At 37.2% G+C, this 19,979-nt stretch overlaps 2 protein-coding genes across 3 annotated transcripts; one reads left to right on the forward strand and one right to left on the reverse strand.

Moving 5' to 3' along the window:
• Positions 1–325: 325 nt before the first annotated feature.
• Positions 326–9,382, forward strand: LOC114530285 (hemicentin-1-like). Its single transcript, XM_028551892.1, has 13 exons — positions 326–906; positions 2,861–3,589; positions 4,004–4,132; positions 4,437–4,562; positions 4,724–4,852; positions 5,368–5,496; positions 5,640–5,768; positions 6,055–6,183; positions 6,285–6,413; positions 6,525–6,647; positions 7,196–7,315; positions 7,968–8,088; positions 8,311–9,382. The coding sequence occupies exons 1-13, from the start codon at positions 615–617 to the stop codon at positions 8,675–8,677; spliced, it is 2,652 nt and encodes an 883-aa protein (XP_028407693.1). The 5' UTR covers positions 326–614; the 3' UTR covers positions 8,678–9,382.
• LOC114530286 lies at positions 8,009–14,517 on the reverse strand. 2 transcript variants are annotated; one of them, XM_028551894.1, is made up of 13 exons: positions 14,455–14,517; positions 13,565–13,689; positions 13,021–13,220; positions 12,277–12,511; positions 12,050–12,199; positions 11,552–11,714; positions 11,318–11,426; positions 10,911–10,981; positions 10,738–10,808; positions 10,505–10,633; positions 9,503–9,604; positions 9,293–9,408; positions 8,009–8,096 (listed from the first exon to the last, which is right to left on the reverse strand). In XM_028551894.1, the coding sequence occupies exons 2-12, from the start codon at positions 13,676–13,678 to the stop codon at positions 9,334–9,336; spliced, it is 1,419 nt and encodes a 472-aa protein (XP_028407695.1). In that variant the 5' UTR covers positions 13,679–13,689; positions 14,455–14,517; the 3' UTR covers positions 8,009–8,096; positions 9,293–9,333. The 2 variants fall into 2 exon arrangements, with proteins under 2 accessions (XP_028407695.1, XP_028407694.1); XM_028551893.1 differs by lacking the exon at positions 14,455–14,517 and adding an exon at positions 13,801–13,839.
• Between the last annotated feature and the right edge of the window lie 5,462 nt (positions 14,518–19,979).

Raw genomic sequence — 19,979 nt, forward strand, 5'->3', positions numbered from 1 at the left:
TAGGTATACTAACTGGCGTCGAGTCCTAACTAACTACTAGGCAACGTATACAGAACTGCAGAAGCTACCTGAATTAGTACCACGGGCGAACTGACCATTATTATTTTTGCCGTTTATATTAAATTATGACCTCTGGACTAGACGTTGCTTAGCTCTACTTTTGTAAACCACTCCCGATGTCCGAAGACGTATACGCGTATAGGACCATGCCATAGACATACAGAACATACAGCAGAAATGCGCAGAGAAAAAAAAGCGTCTCCTACAAAAATCACCTCAATAAAGACATACAAATATCAACGGCAACACAGGCAATCCTCGTCTAGCAATTCATCAGATCAAGAGACAGTCACGAAAATTGAATACGATGTATAAAAGAAGTTATACTAGGTATTTCGTGATTAGATTCCCATGTTCGAGACCTAATCTTCATCGCTGTCACAGAGACGTAAGAAATCACGTAAAATAAACAACAGTAGATGAAAATCATTTTCCAATCATACAAGAAATCTGATAGCTCAGCCAAAGGCAAAAAACAGCTCATAAATAGAGGAGCCGTGCTGTGATAACTCATCCTGTACATGTAATTTGCCGTAATGACTTGAAGCTAAAAAATGGATCACAAGCTATGGATTTTAGGGTTGGTCTTTCGCCTCGTGCTAGCGGTAAGCTGGTACAAGGTTCGGGGTAGCGAATATACGAAACAACTCTTGCAGAACACATCCAACGTTGATGAAATATTGGCAAATACAAGTATTTCGTTGGCATTTGTGTTTGACCGCACAGGGAGCATGTACGATGATCTGGTACAAGTTCGCGCTGGTGCTAAGAGAATATTTAATAGGACTATAAATACTGGTGATTCGCCAGTTCGGAATTACATTCTGGTACCATTCCGCGATCCTGGTAAGGCAAAGTTTTAGGAGTGGTAGATAATATTAAACTTGTATTTACTGATGACAAATTATATGTCTTGTGGTGGCAGTTTATCAGACTAAATAGACGCCCATAAAGATACGTAGTCGTTTGGGTTAGGGAACACTATGTAAGAAGTTTATAGGTGATGCAAATGGTAGGTTTTTAAAAAAGAATATAAAAAGTATGTTGAATTAACATGGGGGATAGTTATTTATAGAACTGTGGTTTCTTGAAGCATTTTAATAGACAGCTAGACATGCACCATACTGACCATAACCCATAAATGAAGAATGAGAACGGACTGTAGACGTACTATATTTATAGAGCCTCAGTGCTCAGATTATCTCAAACTTTTATTGCTATATGTTCCACTTTCCAAAACCAAAATCTCGCGAGGGTTGAGGGATATAGAACCGTTTCAAACCAATCAAACATGCGATGTTCTGCGCAAAGGCAAGTAATCAATTCTGATTTGTAAACGTTCGTTCTTATATAACTGAGGTGGGTCATTCACTATAATTTGGACTTTTCTCCCCACCTTGGTATTCAAACGTTCACACAGAACTGGTTATCTTCGAATGCATTCACAGACTAGTTTTTTATTTCAATTGACGCAACAACGATAAATAGTTTATAGTTTGACATAATCAGATAATTATCACAACAAGGAGCTGGAAACCTCCCCTGACAGCAGTCTATATATCATCATTAGCATTCACGCTATGTCGGATACACGAAGCCGACTTGTGCAATTTAGGGAATTAGTATAAAAAATATTCCCGTGAAGGTAATTACGACCATTCATAGTACCCTCGTTGATGAAGTGTTAAAAAGTGAACAAGATAATTTGCATATCTTGCGACAGTATTTTCACCAATCAGTATATTTCAAAGGTCATCAGGCACCTATGATATTCCTGATAATTGCCGCTCTCTGGCTGTGTGATCTAATTACTCCATAGAGTTTAATAATTATCCTAATTGCATGGAAGGTTACCCTGACAAAGGCTAAGATTCGTATGTTGAAGGGGAACTAAAAGCTCTGCTGTGAAATAAAATGCAAAATCATTGGCCATAGAACGATAGAAGCTAGTGAAGGATAGCAAACACGTTCAATGGGTTTAATCTCGTCAACAGAAATTATGCCCATTCAAGGCATTGTACATTCTGTATACTGAAGCATTGAATACCCAAATAGCGACGAAAAGTCGCTTCACTCCGACGTGCCCATAGAATTCAGCTCTCTAATATTGAATACAATTGTCTTTCAACATGGAATTAATTTTTGCCGTTGGCTAATGCGGCTGCCTATTCTCACTCTCTTGCTTCTACGACTTTGTTTAAAACGGAATCTCTTTTGTTAAAACGCACACCTAATCTCCCGAATCATCCCGCCATATTTGCGCACGTTATCACTGTGCACCCATTTAACATTAGTTGCCCAAACTGTGTAGCACAATATAAAACCACATGTGATAAAACTGACAGACTCTCCGCTCTCGCTAATTGCGGCATTCAGCAATAGGAATTCGGTATTCGAATAAACAAAGAGTAAATTGTTGCCCTTGTTAATTCACCATACCCCTGACTGCATAGGTATATAACTTGTGTTTACTTTCAAAATTTTCTCATCGAAAATATAGTGTCTGTGTTAAAATGATTAAATGGTAATAGTGCTTGGTTTTCATTAATACATTTGCTTTTCACCCTCCATTGCCTAAATGTCTAAAGGAGGGGGGCTCCCTGCATATATTGCAATTTCACTTTGGTTTCCGCGTGAGCAAGGGAAGAGTACCATTACTACTCGCTGTAAAAATCCTAAAAATCCATCTTCCACAGTCCCCACACGTTTCCTACAAGTATTCCCAATTTGTCATCGCTGAGACAATATGTAAGAAGAACGTTTACTGCTGATAACATTAAAATCACCTTCTATTTGATAGACGTGGGACCAGCCTTCCAAACGAAGGACCCAGTGAAGTTTCTAAACGCCTTAAATAATATCTACGTGCGTGGCGGGAAAGATTGCCCAGAAATGAGCGTCACAGCAATAAAAAAGGCCTTAGAACTTAGTCTTCCTGGCTCGGTTATTTACGTTTTCACAGACGCCGAGGCTAAAGATTACCGAGTACTGCCCGAAGTTGTACGACTTGTGAAGGAAAAGAAAATCAGAATAAATTTCATTTTGACTGGAAACTGTGGACTTGACAACAACTTCACAGATCAGGAAACTTACGAAAAAATAGCAACTTTATCCTCAGGACAAATTGTTAATCTAAATAAATCCGAAGTTAGAAAAATCTGGGAATTCGTTGAAGTTTCTATTAACCCAAATCGTAGAAACATTTACTCCGTAGATAAACTTACCAGGGGGGAGCGTACTTATGTTGTTGAGGTTGACGAAGTTATGGACATAGTCGTAATAACTGTCAGCGGTGAGGAGATTGAGGTCACGATTAGGGATAGTTCGGGTGAATTGGTGTTTCTTAAGGATGATAATGTCGATGTATTGTTAAACATGGACTCAGTAGTTTCTGTATTAATCAACGATCCACGACCTGGAAACTGGAGCATTACTGTTCGTAGTAATGGAAAGCATACCTTGAGGGTGGAGGCAATTAGTGAGAGTTGGGGAGAATTTAAACCAAGTCACTCTGTGGAGGTTATACCAGGTAAGATGTTAAAATGTAACATAAATGAAGTGTAAACTGGGCGACAAGTGGCAAATTCCAGTTATAATATTGGGGTCAGGTGTCAATTGGGACGCAAGTCCTGTTCCTTTCCTCTGTCACACTTATGTCCTCTGTTATTGTACATGTATATGCGTAATAATTGTATTGTGTTGTGACAAATGAGATTAAATGAAATAAATGAATTAAACTGAAACTTTGTATATGGAAGAAGTTTAAAACGACATTTGTGTAGCTATTCAGCCATAATCAAAGCTAGTCGGTTCCGTTTTGTTTTGTAGTTTGTTTCGAAATAATATTTTTGTAAAAAAGAAAAAACATATTCACTCTTATTCTTCTCTTCTTATTATCATTATTCATATTTATTTATTTTTATTCTTGTTTCCGCATCATCAGAAATCGATGAATGCACGCGCGGAGTTCACGACTGTAAATCTGAAGAACGATGTCTTGACCTACCTTACGGATTTACCTGCGAGAAGAAATGTTCAGAAGGTTATGAAGCGACAAGAGGTGTTTGTACTGGTAAGAAATATTATACTCATGACATATTGTTAAGAAACTATTTTCCTTTATCTATCAATGTCTATCACGGAGAAAACGGAAAATACGTTCCTATATAAATCAACCGCGGTTTATAAAACAAAGTGCATCGTGGCAGCGTCTTCAAATAACGTGGTTTAACAACTGCCTAAAATCGACAAAAATGTGTCAATAGTTCCTAAGTTGTTGGAGGGTTGGAGAGTTCTGTATCCTTTTGTATCTAGAATGAGTCATGCTATATACCTAAATATTTACATTTTAAAATTGACCTTGATAATATCCTTAGATGTTGATGAATGTGTTCAACATGATGGCATTTGTGGAGATCGCAGATGTGTAAATACTCGTGGAAGTTATCGTTGTATAAAGGTTTGTCGTCAAGGTTTTCAAGGAAGAAGAAATAAGTGCATTGGTAAGCATTCATATACACCTTTGTTAAAGAGATGTGCATGTGGTCAGTTAGTACAATATATAACAAATAAGTGTGAAATATCTAATGGAAACATCCTTGTCTTCAAATAAACTCCCAAGATTCCCCAGCACTTAGGTAATGTTCACCATATTTTCTCCCAGATATAAACGAATGCTCTCAAAATCCAATAATTTGTGGTGAAGAGGAATGTTTAAACACCCCAGGAAGTTATCGCTGTCAGGAAAAGTGTTTACAAGGTTTTACGCGTGATGAGAATGGTTATTGTAAAGGTAGGTGTGTTACGTGTGTATGAGCCTTGTTGGCGTGCTTTTCAGCACTCGTGGCGCCAGATCAAATCAATGGATCAAATAGACTTTATGCATAATGACGTAACAAGCAGTGACACCTGCAGGGAATTCTGGTTTTAGTAGTCACGGCGGGAAATTTTGAAGCTTGAATTTCCCGACTACAAAAACCAGAATTCCCTGCAGGCGTCACGGCTTGATAGGTCATTATGCATAAGGTCTATTATTGTCATAATCACATTCCCGCTGATTTTTACGTTTACTCGGACGAGAACCTGTCGAGATAAAAACCCATGGGAGCAAAAGTCCTGTGAGGAAGGAGCGGTTCCGGTGTTTACAGGAACCCTATCAGCACGAATATTTATCCAGACAAAACGAATTTATTAGGTGCCTTGTAAACGAGTTTCAATCACTCTATGCGGTCCCATTGAAGGATTTGTTTGCGTAAAATAATATGGAATGTAGACCGCTGTACTTTTTTACCGTGTGTACATTTTTAGATGTGAACGAATGCTTGAAGTACGCTTCAATATGTGGTAGTAAGGAATGTGTCAATATTCAAGGAAGCTATCGTTGCCTGGAAAATTGTCCTCGAGGATTCGAACGGAAAAAGAATGGTGATTGTGAAGGTTTGGTGAAGGATATTTTTGTTGTAATGTACGCATGAAGATTGGTTACCGTTGTTTACCGTTGTTTATCAGTCTCCCACTGTGGTGGTCTCATGAATACAATGGATTCATCCATTCACTATTGATGTATTTACCACTGACAGATACGAACGAATGTTCCAAGTATTCTTCCATCTGTGGAGGTCGGGAATGTTTTAATATCCAAGGTGGTTATCGTTGTCTTGAAAAATGCTCACGTGGATATACCCGTGATGAAGATGGCTCGTGCCAAGGTTAGTATGAAAATCTGTTAATAAAGCCCCTTTTACACTGCGCACAATTTTTGGTACGGTACGGTTAGAATTGGTAAGGATGAAATTTTATTAACTGCCTAATAGCTAATCAAATTTCACCCGTTACTTTTCTTCGTTTAGCGTTTTAAATTTGACCCATCCATTCTCAGGGGCGGATCCTGGTTGCGATGATATTGCAGTGTTCCTAATTTCTATATACCTGCGCGTTTTGTACACACACCCTGACATAAACATATTATTATATTGTAAAATGCTTCATTCTCAGATACAGATGAATGTTTACAAAATCCAACAATTTGTGGCGATCAAAATTGTATAAACACCCCAGGAAACTACAGATGTCTGAAGAAGTGTTCACGTGGATTTACACGTGATGAAAACGATTCGTGTATAGGTGATTGCACGTAGAGATTGCTGCTGTATTTTATCTCTTCACAAAAAAATCGTCGTCAATATCAGTTAAACGAAACAACGCATACGATATTCTATTGTTAGATGTTGATGAATGTGTTAAATATTCTACGATTTGTGGTGGCAAAGATTGCGTCAATATTCCTGGAAGTTATCGTTGTTTAGATAAATGCATGGTCGGATTTAAACGCGACGAAAATGGGTATTGTAAAGGTAATAATGAAGGATGTCATTATGTATGAACTACCTAGAAACAAGTTTACACGCTTCCTAATTCCATTTTGCAAAAACGAAATGAAAACAAAACTTTTCCGTTGTGTCTAGACGTGGACGAGTGTCTGGAACAGCCACAGAGGTGTAAACATATGTGTGAAAATACAGTTGGTGGATTTCGATGTTTGTGTCCACGGGGATCACGACTAGCCAATGACGGCACTACTTGTTTACGTAAGAAATAACTTTACCATGAAACAAAATAATTTCAACATTACTTATCACTTATGTACTACCATTACTGGATTATTGTATCAGTTCTGATAACAGTTGATTTTACTAGAAGTACCCGAATTACAAGGAAACGAAATTTTTCTGGTTTACGACTGCTATTAACGGGAACGTAGAACCGGGGCCGGGGGGGGGAGAGAACACTGCGTTGTGCAGTGTTGTGCAAAAGTTTATGCATTAATGAAGATAAGTGTGATTTTTTGAAGATAACTAACTTCATCTCAAATTTTTGAATTCCTGATCACGATTTGTGTCAACCATTTTCTCTCTCTAGGGTATATTTATAGCATACACTATTGGAGGAGGAAACCGCCGTCTGAAATCGCCAGTGTACTAAGTCGAGTCCTCGGAAATCTTAAGCCACCCACTTACTTTCCTTCGTACCCCATGCATTGACCACTACCCAGATCTTAAATTCCCTAACGAGAATTGTTCAGAAACATGTTCTGTCTAGATACAGGGTGAATAGCCGATCATTCCTTGTATTGCAGGTATAAATGGCTGTCCTCTTCGAGGATATGGAAGATGTCAGTATCAATGTAATACGGCAACAGGAAGATGCGAATGCCCCAGAGGATATAGACTACATTGGGATGAAATATCATGTCTAGGTAAACAGGTGATATCACGCTTGTATTTTGGCCAATCAGTGCACTAAAGGGTGGCCCAAATAGAAACCACTATACGCAGTATTTATTGTTATTCTTTATGAAACTAGGTAAAATGTAATTATGTTCAGTTAGAGGACTATAGCTCTGATATAAATTTGAAACCGAAAAAGTTGTTTTGTTTTTGAAAAATGGATTTTTATTTGACAACAATCAAAGTCATTTTCTGTGTGTTTTTAGATTATCTGGAATAGTAAGATATATAAATATATGGTACACATAATATTTATTTATTAATATATAAATACTTGTAATATATTAAATTAGAAATGTAGAACTAAAATTCATTTAACATTCATTCAAAATAAAATTTTCATAATATCAATATTGTTTGTTATATATACACATTATCAATTCACCTAAAGGCTATATACATGCATAATTCGGTTACAAATTATTAATGAGCGTTGGCATTGATTTTAAACTGGATTTAAAAGTTAATTCTGCATGTAATAAATTATAAAAACTCACTAATCTCACATTTGATATTAATTCCAACGGGAAACTAAGCTATAGTCACGTACAGTTAAGATTAAGAGACGTAACTTATTTCTTTAGTACAATTTCTAACGAGGCAATAATTTGTGTTTTTTAGATATTAACGAGTGTTTGACAGGAGAACATGCATGTGAAACCCGAGAATGCTTCAATACTCTGGGAAAATATCATTGTTTAAATGTTTCATGTCCACAAAGTTACTATCCAACCACTGATGGGTAGGTGACTAAAAATGAAAAATTATGCTTTAAGAACTTCGCATTATGTCTAGTACTTAACAACTGCCTAAAATAGAGAGAAAAACGGACTTCTCCACGATTCGACCCAATATAAAGTTGTATGTACCAATCAATCTTCAAATGCATCGACAAAACACAAAAAACTCGTTTAACATGTGTGATTAACATCTATCATTCCTTTATTACTATATCTTTATCTAGCTACTGTACAATGCAGTGCTTCTATCAAGCCAACCAATGCCCCTCTCAATACACCAAACTACAACACACATCCATTAGTATACCTCGTGATCTCCCAGTAAACACAGACTTCCTAAACCTCCAACCCTATATCCCCCAAACAACCGATATGTTCTGTGCGATCTACTTTTATCCAGTACAAGAAAGTAACCATCTTTTTGGCGTCTATCAGATTGACCAAACTGGGATATTGTATAACAGAGTAGTGTTCAACGATCCTGGATTTTACCAGTTCAGAGTTGTGTCTGATTATTTAGACGGTTTTGGCAATACTGTCAGTAGAACTACATTTCAAGTATTTGTTGACGTTGGAGATTATACTTTTTAAGGCTCTCGGCAGACCTTCGTTTAATTATGTAGATTGCAGTTTTCGGGAACATGATAATATATGTAATATATGCATGTACATACTTTAATTGCCGATATTTGAACAGTGCGGGGTTCAATTTCTACACGAATAATATAACGCAGGCTAAATTCCGCAGGCTCTAACAAGGCAAATATACCATAATATCTATTTAGGGTTAAACTTTAAAAATCCTATTTTTACCCAAATTTTGCATCGTAATTGGAAACTTACAAGCATTACATTACACTACACAAATTAGATGATTCAAGTTCGGCAAGTTGTTTCAGGCTGTGCATAGGCAGCCCAGAAACGTTTTCGTTCTCGTGGCGCTCGCGCGTGTACGCGAGTCTATACTCGGTCTATTATACTCGGTCTATTATACTCGGTCTATTATACTCGGTCTATTATTATTACCGAACTGTGACAGAGTGTTATAATAATAGACCGAGTAGACTTGCGTACACGCGCGAGCGCCACGAGAACGAAAACATTTCTGGGCTGCCTATGCATGGGCTGTGGCGTTGTGATTCAAATATAATTATATACTGTAATGCATGTATACTGCATGATAACAAATGAAAAATGCTAACAAACCTGGATTATTGGGATTCGTAATTTTGCACCAATCTATCTCATCAATAATCGCCGTAATACATATCTTTCTCATTTTGGTACTCGTTTGCAGTTTGAATATCTTCAAATCTTTCATTCTACCGTATAGTTGGAAAATAAAACCTACAGTCATTGCAAGTCTAAGTGCAATCCTTGATACAACGCTTCTGATATAATCCACCATTTTCGTACCTGATATGATCCACCTTCATCTTCATCATCATCCGAGTCAGCTGCATCAAGAATTTGAACTCTGTCTCCTGGACCAAAACCATAGGGAAAAAATTTCTTGGCCTAAAATACCAAACGTTTCAATTATTCATGTAGCAATGCATCTGCCAGGGGTTATCAAAGTAATCATACATATATTAGTAGTCGTGCTTTTGCAGTAAAATAAACAAATTCTATTTCTAAAGTTGACCATCATTTAATGCACTAAAATTTTTGACAATTGTTAAATGAAAGACGAAATAAAACGATGTAATAGAGAGGTTAAGATACCCCGGTTCCGGTGTACGGATATAGCCTTATTTTGTTCAATGAATTTCCATCAGTGTTTTTCATTTTTTTCGAAGATTAACTCGACAAGTCTTTTCCAGTAGACTTTAGCCTTTTGAGGTAAGCATGATTTGTATCATGAAACGTACAAACAACAAGAAATTCCAATGAACAAATTATGGCTACCCATACCCGTATACCGAAAACGGGGCATCTTAACCTCTAATATCATCTACTCTATAGAAATTTCTAATGACAATGCTGGTTCATAAAAGGGGAAAGTGAAATACTTGATGACAATGAATTGAAGTAAATTGGAAGGCTCTGACATTTAATTTTTTGCAGCTATGAGCAGAGATACGCCAAACGTCCGTTTGTATATCAAAATGAAGCAAATGAAAAACTACCATTTCTATTTGGTGGGAAATAAGAATGACTGTAAATTATTTTCGTAGTTTCAAAATACTTCCACACCAAAATAGAAAATTTCACTCACATTCTTTATTCTGAAATATATCTGAACGTTTGGAGTGATGAAGTATTTCAGCTAAAACTAATTTGATTTCAGGCAACAGGGGGAGTAAGCGAGCAAAATAATATAACCAACGCTTGAAAAATATTATCAGTATTATCTCTAAAGTATTATCCCCGATGGACCTCCTTTACGTTGTAACTATAAAAGTTCTATCCAATTACCTTAGCAGTTATTCTTTGCAATCGTTCATCCTTTGTTTCTCGTGTTTTCTGCAGGGTCTTTGCGACATTCTCGTCCACGCTAACCTGACTATCACGTGGTACAAGCGTGATCACGTAGCACGGCAATACCTGGAAATGTAAGTAGCTAATAAGAATCAGAAGATCGCCAACCCAACTGGAAGTAAATTGTTTCAACTTTGTTTTCATAGATGAACAAACCTCTAAATACATACATGCCTGGCGTCAAAAATAACCATCTCGTCACCACAAGTAATACAGTCACATTTGCAAGAACGGGAAAACGCTAAAAAATGAAGCCGTTAATCAGCCATTATCATTCGTCCACAAACATACATCCTAGTTTGGTTCTGAAGAAGGTTCTATGATGACCTATACGACTACCTACCACTATCGACACTCCTCACATGACCTTGGAGAACAGCGCAGACTAATACTTTGCCTCCCATGTCACAATAACTACAAGAAATTATAATTTTCGAAAAAATATTAAAGAAAAACGCATGGCCAGCTCGAAATCGATTACCAGTAGGGAGGCCCCTTTCGTTAACGCGGGGGGGGGGGTAGTGCGACCTGACTCTTTACGAAATTACCTGACAATGTCAAATAATGCACATGAACCACTGACCTATATATTTTATTTTCAGTTATTTTCGGTTAGCAAATTTACGCGCGCGTGAGAGCAAGGCAGTGGCAAGGACCTATATGACGTGAGCAACGGTGGTACCATCCAGCTCCTGATTAAATAGGTCGCGCGCTCAGTCCATCTAATATAGGTCAGTGACGTGAACTCACTTAAAACTGTATTCAGGAGAGGGTGATAAATATATCCCAACACCAAGAGATGAGCCATGTGCAACTTCAACACCACTTTTTCCTCCCGGAACCAATAGACCATTTCGTACTGAAATACACAAGTATTGGTTATTGCTAGTAGTTGGCAGACCCATAATTATGTCACATGTGGGTGCCCGGGCACGCGTCCTTTTTTTAACAATTATTTCAACAACCATTCAAAACTCACTATACCTATGTTTGGTATATTTCCTTTTCGTGTTCCATGAAATGCCACTTTTGGTTTTGTTACATACAGTTCGCGGTGTTTCCTTGATTCTTTCTCATACTTGACAGACATTTTCTCCCAGGCAGAATTGAATCTTCTAACAAGATTGTACTTCATAATATTCTCAAGCTAAAGTAACATGAATCAAGGAACCTGTATTACAATTATTAGTCGTTTTTATTGAGTTTTGTGAATTTGAAAATTTTAAAACTGCAGCTTGTGAACTTGATTTCATTTGGGAGATCTGACAGACAACAGGTTCAAAAATTTAGGAATGAGTTTTAACAGCTCCCTCTCCAAGAACCCCCTGCCATTACTACCCTAAACCCAAAAATTGATTATGGTGGCCATCAGACTGACATTAGTGTCACTGAGGCAGAACAGTGCAGTTTCACACTTTTTTGTGGCAATTAACTTCTTGAGGACATTTCACTATTTAGGTTTTATTAATGTTATGCTCTCACCGATTGTATTTTTAAATGACTGGGGACTTTTTCTAGAACATGATGAATATGTCCAATATATCTCTGTGTATCTCGCAAATCAATATCACCATAATCCTTGTATTCGTCCCATGTTTCTTCATTGTCGCTTTTAGTTTCTTCTTTTTTTGGCTAAAACAAAAAGTCATGAGTAAAATGCTGGTCCTTAATCAACCAGAAACACATAATTCTCGATCTAGGAGGCAAACCTTTTCATCTTTACGAGAAAGTTCTTCAGTTTTCCTGCGCTCTCGAACTTCTTTCATTGTTTCCTGGACAAACTCCTGAGCAATTGCGATGAGATCATAAATCATGAGCGTGTTAAGACGAGAACAAGCTTCCTTCATGAGAAGTGAATAAAGTTTGTCTGCTTTGGCAGAACTCAAGGATCCGTGGCCTTCAATCTCAAATATGGGTGGAATAACTGGATATTGGGATGGCAAGCTAGAGAAATATAGATTTTCATTTACATGACTCATGATCATTAGTGGTGTGCAAGTTACAGGATCATTTATTTAAAAATAGGAAGAAAATACCAAATGAGGGAGAAGTAACTCAGAAGTTTAGGGAAAATTCTAGCAAGAAAGATCTTTTCCAGCATTTGCTATTTGTCTGAAATGTGAAGCTTAAATCCTTAAACTTCCAGAATATTTATTTGAAAAAAAACAACCAAAACAATAATCTATCTGAAGTACTAGGGGTGATCAAGTCAGGGTTAACTTGCCAACAACTTGTTAGATAAGAACTGATAACATTGAACCTGGTGATATTACAAGAGATATTAATTCATTTATATGAGGGTTAGAAATATTTAGTTTCAGTCTGCCCCAAAATTACTGTACCTGCATGACATTAACTATCTCAATTCTGGTTTTCAAACTTACCCATAGAATGCTTCCTTGGATTTTACCAATTCCACATAAGCTAAACTACTGGTAAAGTTGTGCACTTACCAAAACCACAGGTCTACCACTTCATCATCATGGCACTCTTCTGCAATAGGATTAATTTTGATCTTGAAATATTTTGCTGTGCTCTCATCCACCATCCGCAAGTCATCTTCAAAGATTGCTTTCAATGCTAGTATCTCATCTGCCTGAATCTGCTCAATATCACCAGACAATGTTCTTAGCAAAGCAACCTGTTTGGTCTCCTGGAGGATAAAAAATAAAACCAGTAAGATTTAGACTACCTATCATTTGGATAAAAAATACTTAATAATTACTTTTTAGAAGTTCCTTAAATATTGGTTGACCAATGTTTTGAAGTACATAGCAAGTTAATGATTAACTGATTTCAGGAAAAGTGCCTAAATTTGGGTCTAAATTCTAATTGGCAATTTGCTCACTTTAGTTGCAATAATTTTTGTGAATTTTAATTGAATCAGAACTTGACTAAATAAGCAAAATAACTGTTAATGCAACACTCTCCTTTTGCTATGACTACTAAAACAATTTTGAGACAATATGCAGTGTAGAATGCAGTGTTGAACTAGACCTTGGGACATATTAGTTCCCGTATTTCGTCCTCAAAATCCTGAAAATCCAAAGGTTCGCATTCCCCAGCTCCTTCGGCCACAAACGTTTCCGTAGCCATCGACGTTTCAGCCATAATAAACACGTCTGCCTCAAAAATATATTAGAATTTATAAGAATTTAACTAGATCTAGCATCATGTTCAAAGCTATTTGCAAGCATCGTGTAAAAATAAACTTTTTAAAAGGAAAATATTACACAATGCTTTTGCAACTTTTGACATCCCAACACAGAAGACCCTGGGAACGAGGTTGTTGACAACTCGTTTCATTCATTTCCATCTTCCCACTATCCAGAGAAAACCTCAGTGGAGAAACCAGCTAAAGAACCAGTGGGATAGCGCCAAAGGTTAGGAGGTCAGGCTGGATTTCAGGGATCAGGCTATCTCACTGGGTTAACTTAACGACCCCCCCCCCCCACCATTGGGATCGTTAACTGTAATTGAATTGAATATAAGACCCCTCAGAAATATTGATTTTATTTGGAATAAAGTTGTTGTATAAGCTCCTAATATGGAGAATGGTACAATTATAGAATACCAGGCCAATAGTCCATTATGTTAAAGATCTGTTAGAGGATCAATGTTAGAGTATAGAACTGCCCTGTTCTTTAAAAATAGAGTTTATTCTTGTTCTCTGATCTCAGGAAGTCTAATTCATGGATTAAGTAACATAAAACAAGGTACATGTATCTAGAAGACTATATGACATTCACTGTTAAGATGTGGGTTGGCCAGCTATTCTATAATTGCTCCGCGATGGCTTCTAGACATTGAGATGAATAAACCAATATTATTTATTCATCTCAATGCTTCTAGAATACAATCAAACCTATTTTCCAGCCCGTTCTCACCACATAAACTCGACCAGATATCCTGGCAGCATCTCGCGTCTCATGCCTTTTATTCTCTTTAACTTCATCTTGCCCCTGTTTGACTTTCAGTATGTTTCGATATTTTGAGCGTGAACACCCGTAACTGGGTCAACGAAGAACAGCGAGTGATTCACCGTGCGGTTCGTCAAACCCGCGATTTCTCCGACACGATTGTATGCTGCCCAGTGGCGTAGGAAGGGGGGGGCACTGGGGGCACGTGCCCCCCCAAGATTTTTCAAGGGACCAAAAGTGCCCTTTTTTTGAAAAAATAATCCTTAATTTTCCCAATAATCCTTAAATTGAGAGGGGTTTGTGGCCATTTCAGAGGCCTATATCTCAAAATTTTCTCGGGGGAGCGTGCCCTCGGACCCCCCTAGCAGTACAAAGCCCAAGAAATACGAATCAAACCGTCCCTGTATATCTTTATTAACCATTTTAACCGCCATTTTTATTAACCAAAAGTGCCCCCAGAGTCCCAGACGCTGGTGCCCCCCCAACTTCTGGATGCTTCCTACGCCCTTGATGCTGCCCACTTGTCTGAAAATACTAGCGACCCGCTCGAACATGTCTTTGGATGATTGATAACAGAGTCGCAGCTTCTCGCGGAATGCTCCACCAGTTGCATTAAGCTAAGTGCTGGTTGACTCGTACATTCTACCATATCAAACACCCAAATTTGCGACTTGCAGAGAAATGGTTCGCTAGCCCTATATTTGCATATTTTCTTTTAAAATTAGAACAGTCATGTTAAACTTTTTTATTCTGTCAAAATTCAAAAGAAAATATGCAAATGTTTTGCCAGCGAACCCTTTCTCTGCAAGTGGAAATCCACCCTTATTAGCAAAGGCTGCAAAGCCAAAGCCTTTCCTTTTATAAATAAATTTTCGAATTGGGTGCAGTTAGAAAAACCTGGCTTGCGAGGTTTAACGAGGTTAATAAAGAAAAAGGTTGGATTAAGTCATTTTAGGTTCATAGTTTATAATTCATAATTTACCAAGTAAACAAAAATCTTCAATGATGTGCCTATCCTGGATAAATAATACTGATTGAAAATACTACTTAGTAGTCTATTAAGTAGTCTAGTGCCCATTGGATCACTGGAAGATTAAAAATACAAAACGTATTCATGTCAATAATCCAGAAACACGCACATTGTTTTGATATGTGATAACAAAATACTTTTGTGAACAAAGTAGGAACTGTATTGGAGTTTTAAAATTTTACCAAAAAATCTTATCCAAAATTTTATTCTAGCAAAAGTTTCTCAAAAACGATAGGTCTTACTATTAAGAGTTAAAATGGATGAAACTCGATGAAAGGATTTGATGAAAGGATTAACTGAATATCACTGTCACTAAATAAAATATTCGTTTAGTTTTCAATACAAAACACTTTATTTACCGAAGAGAAAAGATAGAATACACTACGTGTTTACACTACAGGCATCAAAGCCATAAACATGGTTATATGTTGCCATCTTATCTATAGCTTCTATGATCTACAATCACCAGTGCAAATACATTTTTAAAACAAGAAAAAAGTGCACCCTTATTAACTTAATTGTCACAAAGGTGTCATTCATCCAGCTAGAATTTTGGGAAATGTTCCTTCCTATTGATCTTGTCGTTCCCCCTGGTAGCTTTCAATATGGATCAGGTGATGTGCATATGGGCTTCTTCGCTCCACGTCAGCAATCTTCGCTGTGTTAAGAGCGAGGGATTCTTCAATTCTATCGAGTCTCTTTTTCATGTCATCTATTTGTGAGCTTTTCGCGTTATTTTCATTCTGTAACTTCGTCATCCGTTCTTTTAAGTTGGTGAGTTTAATGCTGTATTCTTGATCTACAGCCCTCATCTGACGAACCATATCTGCCGTTCCGTCGTCATCATGAGCAAACTCATCAACTGTATCAAATCCCAATTTTCTCAGCACCACATTACCAAACCGTAACATAATTGGCCATATTTTATTCTTGAATATATTATTAAGTAATTCCACCTATAAAATTAAAAATTTAATTAAGGAGTAAAGTTATATTTGATGGTAAAAACACAACATTTTTTAAATTATATTAATTAAACAAATCATTCCAATAACCTATAGGCATATGTGTAATGGAAATATCACGTTTCAGGAATCATTGTGCAAATGCAATTTTCGGACCCTCAAGTACCATACCTAATTCCATCAGTATGAATATTGCACATAGCATTTTGATAAGGATCATGCAATGTTGTGATGAAGGTCTGGTTTATTCACCATGCAAATTAAGGCATGATAATGCAAGAGGTTTTATATTAAACATACATCCATAGACTATTATCAATGAATTTGACATCATTTGAGATCAAGGGGATCATCAAGCTGATCAAGAACTATGCCAATAAAGTAATACATTTTAAACTTTAAAAAAACATCACATTATATCTTATCACATCTTATTATAAATACTTTAAAATAAACTTTACCATAATGAGTTTTATCTTGTTCCAAGTTCCCTTGGTGAAACAATGGTTGAAATCAAAGCTAAAAATATTTCATTCCATATATATTGTAACAATTAACATAAAATAATTCCAAAAAGAGGTATCTTTGATTTGTAATCCTTATATTTTTGACAGGAACATGTGACCAATGTGTGGTCAAAGATTTGTATATAGAAGTAGAATTATTTCTAAAGGGTTTAATTAATAAAGGCTTAATCTCAAGTGAAATCATGCTATCACTCCTTGATACATTTTCCTCAACTGGTTCTGCCTTCAATTTTGGGATGTGTATGATTTTCATACAGGTGGTATCGTAATACGTTTAGAATTGGTGTAAATAATAAGAACTTCAAAAATCCACATACTTTTAAAATATGAAGACTCCTAATTATTAATATATCCAGGGAGAGCATGCCAGCATTCTCAAACAACTTTCCATTAAATGAGGTGCAAGAACTGCCAAAAATAGACAAAAATACTTCTTGAAGACTAAACCTAAGGACCTACATCAGGAGAGTTTTTTTTGTCTATTTTCAGCAGTTATTATACCACATCCTGAATTATCAGGTTATATTTGAAATTTTCAAGAAATTCACTAATTTATTGATTTCACTTAGCATTCTTTTCTGCAGGGCCATGCATGCATTGCTAGAAGTTTAATTGGGGGTGTGCATATTCATATATTTGCCTTATGCCCGACTGATTTCGTTTGATAGTGATTTTTTACCCTTATTTGCACATGAATATATGAATATAAACCCTTCCAATTAGGCTTCTAGCTATGGCCCTGCTTTTCTGGCCTGGAATTTTTGCTTTCACTAACAATTAAGATGCAAGGTAATTAGTTCAACAATCATAAGTGCAGTGGTCTCAAGCCAACTGACCTAATGACTGATTTAAATGGCCTTTTTCACAATGACAAATATCTGGCTTCTCTGTTCTGTTTTAGGGGGGAGGTATTTTTCCAAACAAGCAAGTATAAAGCCATTGAAATGGCATTTAAAACTTTCATGCTAATTAGATTTTTCTATACAGACATTTAATGACTTTCAACTATGTTAAGAATTAAATTATTACTGGTTCTAAGTTTATATAATGTCATATAAAACATAGTAATCTGTGTGAAGATTAGGCAATCGTTCAACTAATATGTAATTAGGTAAAATGCAAATATTTGGTGTAACCGCTGGGTTCATAATATTTCCCGCCAAAACGTATAAATTCTTAGAAGCAAAAAACCTCGCATTTTAGAAACTTTGTTCTATGGAAAAGCAAAGTATCAAACTAGATTAACAGTCTATTTCAGTACAAGCGTTGCAAAATTTTTCCAATCGCGGCAAATTTTCGACTGTCGTTTTTTATTGTTCGAACGAAATGACAATATGACAATGACCTATTAAGGTCAAACATAAACGGTGCTCAATGGGAGGTTTCAATAAATCCAAACCTATGATCAAAATGATATAAATACACTCAGTACTTACTTTATGTTTACAGGAAAGCCTGACTTGAAACTTGAAGTACTTAAGAGGGCTGCTCAATTTAAAATTTTAAATATATCTTCGTAATAGCTTCGTTTGTTGCTTGCGACGCGCTAGACAATAACCACTGAAAAGAAACAGTGGGCGCACTTTGTCCAAATGTGATATTTCGACTTTATTTCAAAGTAATAAAAAAAATATATAACGTTTATTAGTACTAGGGAAATTTACAATAATCGATCATGCATTAAAACTAAGTATAACAGTTCTACAGACGATATATTTACAAAAACAACTTAACTAGACTCGCTAATGTTCGAGTTCCAATCAGATAAAGTAATGTCATTAGTCAATGTGATGGACGCAGTCCTCCAACTTCGACTGCCACGAACACACACCACGCAAACTCTCTGCAAAGCAAAGGCGATCTTTCGTCGTAACCAGCTAACCACCATAGATGGAGAATGATTCTTCTTGTCAGCAAGCGTCGCACTCAGAAAGGAGAGAAAATGTTGGGTTTCTCTTCCGCATCCACCAAAGGCGCTGAAGACGACCGGTGTGAAGGAGCCATGCTCAACGTCTGGCGTCGATGTGTTGAGGCGTATGGATTAAACACCTTCACATAAAAAAATGCCTTTTTAGCCTTTTTACATCTCTGCCAGAAACTTCTCGCAGCAATGTCCACTCTAGCGTCATCGGCTGACTTAGCACTGGATGGAAGAACCTCGCCAGTCAAAGGAGCAAGGGAAGGCTCAATTGAAACATCGTAGGCAACGTCGTCGACAGCAGCAGCATGTTGATCACGGATCTCATTATGTCTTCGATGGATAAAGCCGTGAACGATTTTCCACAGGCGCAGAAAGATGGAAGGCGTGGTTGTGGAGTTACAGATGGTTGTGAAGTTCAAATGCTCTTCATCACAGATGTCGTTGAAGATTGGAATACCAACACCTTTCATACGAGCTGGAAGCGAAACCAATTGGCACTCATGGATGGACAAGCTACGGTTTTCGAGGAGTGCAGGAAGGAGCTTCAGGTTGATGGTGTCGTCAACAAGCTGCATCGCGGTCTTGATACCTGGAACAGCACGAATGTGGCAAGTAAATCTGTGCCGAAAACCAGAGACAAAGCCGTGTATGCTGCTTCGGGTTGGAATTTGGCAATTTCACTCAAAAAGTGAAGTTGCTGGCACCATTTGCTCACTAAAGAACTAATATACTTATCTTTTCCGTCATCCGATCCAAGATATCCTCCAAGGTACTTATCCCCTTCACTTGAAATTCTTACATTAGTTCCAGCGAAAATCTCAATGGCAGTTCTCTCCAGGTGTGGCTTCACAATCAACCAGGACTTATCAGCTCGCGGGTAGTAACCAAGACTCGGATCATGCACGGCCACCATTCTTCCAACAGGCACGCCGCTGCAGCAGCTTACCTGCACCACTAAGGTCATCCGCGTACGCAACATGCTTTTTTACATCACTAGCTTCATCAGATTTAATGATGAGCAGGAGTGGAGTGATGGAGACCGGAGACGG

Source organism: Dendronephthya gigantea, unplaced genomic scaffold (assembly GCF_004324835.1).
Source record: "Dendronephthya gigantea isolate DGI-Jeju-01 unplaced genomic scaffold, DenGig_1.0 000061F, whole genome shotgun sequence".
Taxonomy (NCBI): domain Eukaryota; kingdom Metazoa; phylum Cnidaria; class Anthozoa; order Malacalcyonacea; family Nephtheidae; genus Dendronephthya; species Dendronephthya gigantea.

Excerpts from the sequence above, each read along its gene's own strand:
- LOC114530285 (XM_028551892.1), top strand. The coding sequence starts at position 615 with ATGGATCACAAGCTATGGATTTTAGGGTTGGTCTTTCGCCTCGTGCTA. Across the intron at positions 907-2,860 it reads GGTACCATTCCGCGATCCTG|ACGTGGGACCAGCCTTCCAA; the intron begins GTAAGGCAAAGT and ends TCTATTTGATAG. Across the intron at positions 8,089-8,310 it reads TACTATCCAACCACTGATGG|CTACTGTACAATGCAGTGCT; the intron begins GTAGGTGACTAA and ends ATCTTTATCTAG.
- LOC114530286 (XM_028551893.1), bottom strand. The coding sequence starts at position 13,825 with ATGTCAAAAGTTGCAAAAGCATTGT. Across the intron at positions 12,200-12,276 it reads TTTCTCGTAAAGATGAAAAG|CCAAAAAAAGAAGAAACTAA; the intron begins GTTTGCCTCCTA and ends TTTTTGTTTTAG. Across the intron at positions 10,809-10,910 it reads TGTGAGGAGTGTCGATAGTG|CGTTTTCCCGTTCTTGCAAA; the intron begins GTAGGTAGTCGT and ends TTCATTTTTTAG.